Source organism: Ruditapes philippinarum, unplaced genomic scaffold (genome assembly GCF_026571515.1).
Source record: "Ruditapes philippinarum isolate M1 unplaced genomic scaffold, ASM2657151v2 ctg4550_1_1_1_1, whole genome shotgun sequence".
Classification (NCBI taxonomy): Eukaryota; Metazoa; Mollusca; class Bivalvia; order Venerida; family Veneridae; genus Ruditapes; species Ruditapes philippinarum.
The window spans coordinates 1-7568 of record NW_026857306.1 but is presented as its reverse complement, the minus strand read 5'-3'; the positions used below and the strand labels follow the sequence as shown (position 1 = coordinate 7568).

General features: G+C 32.2%; 1 protein-coding gene across 1 annotated transcript; it reads right to left on the bottom strand.

The window, feature by feature from the left end:
• Positions 1-270: 270 nt before the first annotated feature.
• LOC132749343 (probable N-acetylgalactosaminyltransferase 9) lies at positions 271-7033 on the bottom strand. The gene is made up of 7 exons (XM_060739078.1): positions 6795-7033; positions 6018-6105; positions 5525-5622; positions 3377-3511; positions 2418-2525; positions 1403-1537; positions 271-761 (listed from the first exon to the last, which is right to left on the bottom strand). Exons 1-7 carry the CDS (start codon positions 6900-6902, stop codon positions 627-629), a joined length of 807 nt encoding a protein of 268 aa, XP_060595061.1. The 5' UTR covers positions 6903-7033; the 3' UTR covers positions 271-626.
• Between the last annotated feature and the right edge of the window lie 535 nt (positions 7034-7568).

The following is a 7568-nucleotide window of genomic DNA, read 5'->3' as shown; positions in this document are numbered from 1 at the left end:
TCCATATAAGAAAAAATTAATGATACCTATAGTAAAACCTTGTCATGGGAACAATTCTTTGCTATTTTCTATTACTTTTGTAAATATTAAAAGAAAAATGCATTACTGTACTTATTATGGTTTCAACAATACCATTAACTATTGTCATAGTAACAATTCTTCCCTATTCTCCATTAGTTTTCTAAAGAAAAAAGACGCATTACTCCATTATACTTTTAACAACACTGTACTGTCAACACAGTCAAGGGCAAACAACTCTTCATGCAAACATTTTGCTTTCCATTAACAATACAGGAAAAATGTTCTAGGACAATAGCCTCTGGTACAGTAATTCTGGCCATTTTACATTCTTATTTTTCTAGCTCCACTACCTAAAATACAGTAAAGGGCAAGAACTTTTGAGCAATACTTTTTATCACCTTAGTGCAATAACTGGTTAACTTCTATTAATTTAGAAGGACTTAACCCTTTACTGCACTAAGGTAATGTTATATCAATATGTGCAGAAACAACACTGTGAATATGTGCCTTCAAACACATTAAATTATGTTGCATAAATAAAGAACACGTTCTGCATGATGAAGTGTATATAACAAAATAATTCTCTAAGTAAGCCCATTTTCGTGCTACAAATAGTGTTCAAAATTCCATTTCTGAGAATCTGAGTTATTGCAGTCTCTGACACGAACATAACCGGATGATTTTTCATCTGCTACATCTAGACATCGTCCACTTCCTACATGAACTATTGTACTCTTTTGCTGAAAGAAAATATATAACACAACAATATTATAATAATACACTGGTGTCATATTTTTAGCAGAATGTGGAAGAACTTTTTTTCAGTATTTTATGAAATTGGAGATTTTCATATTTCAAAGTCATATTCTAAATACAAATTTTTGACTTTCTACAACTTGTCCGGGAATATTAAAAATTCAAATTTCAGTTGCCATGACTATGATGACAGATCAATGAATATTTCAGCAATATGAAATGGTGTTATAATATCAGAAGATCAGTTAAAAAAGTTTAACATTTTACATGACATATGTTATATGTTATAATATTCCATGAAAATTTGATAGAAATCAATATAAAAACTTTTTTCTTCACAAACTGAATAAAATGATTTTTTGTAAATGAACTGGAAGTGGCTTGCAGAAAAAAATAAACCTTGCATTGACCAAAATTGTTTACTGTACATCTTTAAAAATTCTGATTGATGTCAGGCCACTTATTTTCTCTCATTGGATATTTTTGTTTTACACAAACAAATACAAAGAATTGTTTGTTAAAATCAGGAAAATACCTGAATTCCTGAGTACATGTAATATACAAACCAGAAACAAGAATAGCACCTTAATATATAAATTAACATTAACATCTATATGACACTCACCTTATCATGTTTAAACTGTTGGTTTTTATCTCCTTCAATGCATTTAGTTAGTGAGATTTTATCTCCATTGTTACCGGCTGTTGACATACACCCATCCTCTCTTCTTAACTCATCCTTTAAACTTAATGAGAACACCTGAAAAATAATTTCAATATAGCAGATGTCTCCCTGTGTGTTTAAAGCATCTTCACAGAGGTACAAAAATCTAAAACACAGAATGTGAAAATCACACATAGATCAACTGGTGTACTTAAAACCGAAAAACATGATAACTATTGTAAAGCTATACACCCAAAACTACATTGAAAATTAATATTTTATGCCATTCTTAGACCTATTTCAAGTGCACCACACTCTGTGAACATGGTGAACATTTGTCTCAAGTAATACTGAAATTCCTTCATATATGTAGCTGATATGCTCTGGATAAAATATGGAGCTACCTTGGTTTTGCACATATGGACCTGGAATATGCTGCAGCACTCAGTCTTATGATGATGTAAAACCCATCAATCCATGATGACTAAATAGTTTGCTCAAACATTTTCATATTGTCACCTGACCTTCTGACCTCTATAATGACCTTCACCTTGGCTAAAGTAACTGAATCTAGCACTCCTCCTCATAATGGTGAACAATAAAGTAAAATCAAAATTCCTCAATGCAAGAAGTTCTGTTGTGGACAAGTATTTTCCCTGACCTCTAAGTATGACTGACCTTTGACCCATACACCTGGTGATGCTACATAATACTTATATCCCTTTATGCGTTTAGAATGTATGATGTTTTAAACAAAAACTCCACATTTCATCATCTCTTGTGACCTTGATCATACACATAATGCTCGGTCACAAAATGAACATTTGTGCTAGAATTATGTTTCAATCCTCCAATTCATGTAGATGTTTTATTCCATACAAGCATTTTCATCTGACCTCTAAGTGTGACATTGACCTTTGACCTTAGTGACTGGTAGATGTACATGAAACTACATCTCATGATGGTGACAACTTACCTCACTAGCACTAGCACCACCTTGACAAGAAAACACACCAATATCAAATACTGTCTTTTCATCTTTACCCAGTGTGTCCAAACACAGGTTACTTCCTGGATTCCGAACCTGTTTAAAAGAAATGGACCTGGTAAAAATATTGTTAGGTATAAGAATAATTCTACCTCAGTTACCATAACAATAAACTAACTCATTGAATTGATATCTCTCACAAAATTATGCAAATCACTTGAATAAAGCTCCTCAGTGCTATTTACCTCACGACAATGACTAATTATATAACGCAAAGCACACAAAACTGATGTCAAGAAAATAGTTCTTACAGTAAAGGATGTTGTTTGAAATATTACTTACTTCAACTTTCTAAGTTCATAAAGGGTCATTAATAAATCAAAATCATACGATAAGCGTGACCTTTAGAGATTGACCTCCAATTATGGTCCCAAAAATATGTTTGAAATTTTAAGTAGATACCAAGAATCATTTTGAAGACTAATGTTGCATGCAAAACTTTAACAAAGATCTTTTTTTTTTAATACACAAAGGGCTACAATCGAGTCAAAATCAAGACAAGAGTTTTGGCCTTGGAATGTGACCTCCAATTATGATCTCATAGACATGTGTGAAGTCACAATCAAATAATAATTAGTGGTTGATTTGACATCAAGTTGTACAATACGTTGCACCTGAAACTTTAACAAAATTAAGAGGCAAATACTTAGTGAATAATATAGGGCAAATATTCTTCCTACAGTCAAGAGCTAAATATTGGATAAAATGAGATCCAGTGGACAAAATGGGTGGACTTACTGAGGTCATCATTTCTTCTTTCTAAAGCAAGGGCTAATAAGGAAAGGATATTGAATTTTCTTTTTAGAAGAAGGTTAAAAACTTACTGAAACATTCCTTTCTACCAATATATAAACTTATCATAACTTATACATTTCTTTGGTACATACCATTCCCCAGGCATGAATATTTTCATCTGGTATAAACTTCTCTGGGTATACATTATCTAGATACCATTTAAAACTATGACATTTTAGTCTCTCCCTCAATGCCTTCCTCTCAGTAAGATCTCCTGGATCTTTATCCTGAAACAAACAGGAGGTAAAAAACAACAATTTAATTTGTTTACTGTTAGTAAGAAATCATATTTCAGTCAAACTTTTACAGGTAGTTACTGATTATATGTTTTTTTCATTCCTTCGCTGTAATTGATAGTTTTTCTGTAAATGAATTACTTTCAAAGGTTGCTCTGGGTATATTATTTTCAAGTAAAATATTAATAGACTTAAAAAGCATGCACTGTACATTACACCAAATACTGCCTATCCAAAATATGAAGAATTAAAGCTAATATCTTTATTGAATAAAATAAAACAGGCTCCAAGAAAGGAATACGTTCATTATTTTAATCTTCTCTTCTATACATTATCATATCTGATCCCAAAAATTGTTTGTTTCTATGGTTTTTTCTATGCTGATTTTAATACATTTGTTCATATCTAAGCAGTCCGCCCATGTAACCATTCACCATTTACCCCACATGATTTCTGAATTACTCAATCAGTGTTGAGAGACAAACGACAATAAGACTGTGTCTATGATCAATTGTCTTAAGATAATTACCCTACATCCTAGAATCAAACCAGCTAACTCTGGATAACAAATCAGATGCCCTCTACTTTGAGCTCTGCAGGCAGACTGGTACCAGAATTTAGATATAAATAATAGACTGGCTTTGATAAAAAATATCTTATACTTGATGGAAAAAGTAAGAAGGATTTTCATGAAAATAAAGAGCAGAAGACCATACAATTATAAAATGATTTACAGTAATATAAAAGGAAACAAGACCCATGTCAACATGGCCATCCCCCGCCGAATATGTTTGCTCATTGGAAGAATGTATATGTAGTGGAGCAGAATAATTCCATTTTAAGAGGTGTTTTGGTAATGAAAACTGATGGCTATAGTGATTAAAGATTTGAAACCTATGTGAATACTGATGGCTGAAAATAACAAAGGGCAATAACTGAAAAATAATGCAGGGTAGGTTATCATTCTTGTGTGCTGCATCCCTCCTCAGTAAAATCTATCCACCTATGAAGTTTCAAGTTGATACCTCAAATACTTTGTGAGAAAAAAATTGAATTGAAAAATTAAGTATGAAAAATAACAAAGGGCAATAACTCAAAAATTATAAAAGGTAGAGTTATCATTCTTGTGCAGTGCACACCTCCTGAGTGAGATCTATGCACCTATGAAGTTTCATTTTGATATCTCAAAGGCTTTTTGAGTTATGCTCTGGACAAAAATTAATTTTGAAAAATAACAAAGGGCAATAACTCAAAAATAATGCAGGGTAGAGTTATCATTCTTAAGCATTGCACTCCTCCTCAATGAGATCCATCCACCTTTGAAGTTTCAAGTTGATACCTCAAATACTTTTTGAGATAAGCTCTGGACAAAATAGCATGAAAAAAAACAAAGGGCAATAACTCAAAAATTGTATAAAGAAGAGTTATCATTCTTGCGCACAACATTCCTCCTCAATAAGATCTATCCACCTATGACATTTCATGTTGATATCTCAAACACTTTTTGTGTTATGCTCCAATCGGGTGAAAAATTAGGTACGAAAAATAACAAAGGGCAATAACTCAAAAATTATGAAAGGTAGAGTTATCATTCTTGTGCACTGCACACCTCCTGAGTGAGATCTATGCACCTATGAAGTTTCATGTTAATATCTCATAGGCTTTTGGAGTTATGCTCTGGACAAAAATCAATTTTGAAAAATAACAAAGGGCAATAACTCAAAAATCATGCAAGGTAGAGTTATCATTCTTGTGCACTGCACTCCTCCTCATTAAGGTCTATCCACCTATGAAGTTTCAAGTTGATAACTCAAATACTTTAAGAGATATGCTCCGGACAAAAATGTCGGACAGAAGGACGGACGGACGGAAGGACGGACGGACGGAGACTATTTCTATATCCTCCGCCGAAAATTTTCGGCGGGGGATAAAAAGAGGTTTAAACAGTATAGCACAGAAAAGGGCGGAGGGACAGGACAGGATAATATAGTTATCATCTCTTACTAATAAGTCTCTCCTGTGTGTATAAAACAATCTCTTATATTCATCCATCCAAACTTCAGCTAAGCGCATGGAGTTTATACCATGTGTGTCTTTATTACCTGGAAAAAAAATGAAACAATAATTTTTAGAAACAGTTAAGACTTTACAATTGTTTATTGATACTGAACCTAAAATAGTGCTAAATTTATTATGATAACATTTTTTCAGTCAAAGGTTGCTACAATGAAAAAACTATTGTTCTTCAACTTTCCTTGTATTATTGTGAATTAAGTCACAGAGGTTCACAGTCACATTCTAGTCATTTCACAACTGGACTATCAGGATAACTAATAACAGATATCTTTATTTCAAATCACAATACATTTATATCAGGAAAAAACAAATATCTTTATAAACTAACAGCAGCTGAGTCCATAAATTATATAAAAGTCATTATTATCCAATGAAAAGCGACATTAAAAACATGCAGTATTACAGAAGTCTATAAAGTTACCTGGGAATGTATAAGGATGACTGGAGCGGAATATATGACCCACTCTAGAACATGGTATAAACTCTAGCTTCCCACCACACATCCATACCTGAAATATCATAAAATGCCATAGATACTTATAGAATATAATATATATTTTCAGCAAGTCTGTCAGTTTGATGGTGACCTCAAAATGATATACATTCTTATATAATAATTATATATATACATGCAAATGTATATAATAAACAAGCATAATAATTTTTGTTATTGAATTTAAAGTCATGCCAAACATTGTTAAGTATATGAAAACTTTAAAGTTAAATTCAGGGTAAACAAATTTAGTTATATTGGTGGACACAAACCACTACAGTTACTACCTCACTGACTATTTTTTCAGTTTTGTTTGTTTTAGGTTTTACATCACATCAACACAGTATAGGTCATATTGCGATTTCCAGTAAACCAGTTTTACTGGTGGAGGAAGACCTCAGGTGCCCTTCCATGCATTATTTCAGGCACAAACAGGCACCTGAGTAGAACCACCGACTTTCCGTAAGCTAGCTGGATAGCATCCTGACATGAAAGAATACAAAGTTCCTGTTGGGATTGAACCAACAGCGGTGAGGGGCAAGTTATTTGAAGTCAACCACCTTAACCACTCGACCACGGACATATTTTTTCAGGCACAGGGAAATACCTGGAGGGTCCACCAACATGATAACCGAATATTCATGATTTTAAAAACTCATTTCTTATGGAGATTTCAGATTATCTTGGCCTCATATATATACTCACCCTGAATGAGATTTCAAGATTTTCACCGCCCCACACATCCATACCGTCATCATAAGCACCAATTTCAAAAAAATATTTACGGTCTGCTGCAAACAATCCACCAGCCATTGTTGGAGATCTGACGACAAAAAAAAACTGTAATTTATATTCATATATACATTTGTTGAAAACATTAGATTAAATATACATTTAAATCCTTTCCATTAGCAAATTCAAAAGATCAGTGTCTGAAATTAATGACTACATTGAATGGTCTAATTAATAAAGCTTTATGATACATTTAAACAAAGCATATTAAGGTTTTTAAATGTTTATTATTATTTATTATTATACTTCAATTAAATCTTATTGAACTAATCATAAATAAAATCAAAATATGAAACAAGTTATATCACACCATAAAATAGAATTTATTTACTAAAATAAGATCATTATACTTGTATAAATTATACGAAGACCTCATAGCTATAATAGCATTTCTAATAATATCATTAATAGCCAATAGACAACATTAAAGCCGCATGATTCCAGATGCATGCCAATTTTTATTAAAATTTACAAAGTCGTCAAAATGTAGTATACAAAAAGATGATTTTAAAAGCTAGTCAAAGACACATACTATCAAAATAGCACAAGAATAGCCCTTTTATAACACAGTTGAATGATTGTAATAAATAAAACAAGAGCTGTCACAGGAGACAGCAAAGCTCGACTAATAAAATACTGGATGCAGTAAGGAGGACAAAACTATGAAGAAAAATCAATTATGTATAA

Excerpts from the sequence above, each read along its gene's own strand:
- LOC132749343 (XM_060739078.1), bottom strand. The coding sequence starts at position 6,902 with ATGGCTGGTGGATTGTTTGCAGCAGACCGTAAATATTTTTTTGAAATT. Across the intron at positions 2,526-3,376 it reads ATATTCATGCCTGGGGAATG|GTTCGGAATCCAGGAAGTAA; the intron begins GTATGTACCAAA and ends TCTTTTAAACAG. Across the intron at positions 1,538-2,417 it reads GTGGTGCTAGTGCTAGTGAG|GTGTTCTCATTAAGTTTAAA; the intron begins GTAAGTTGTCAC and ends ATTATTTTTCAG.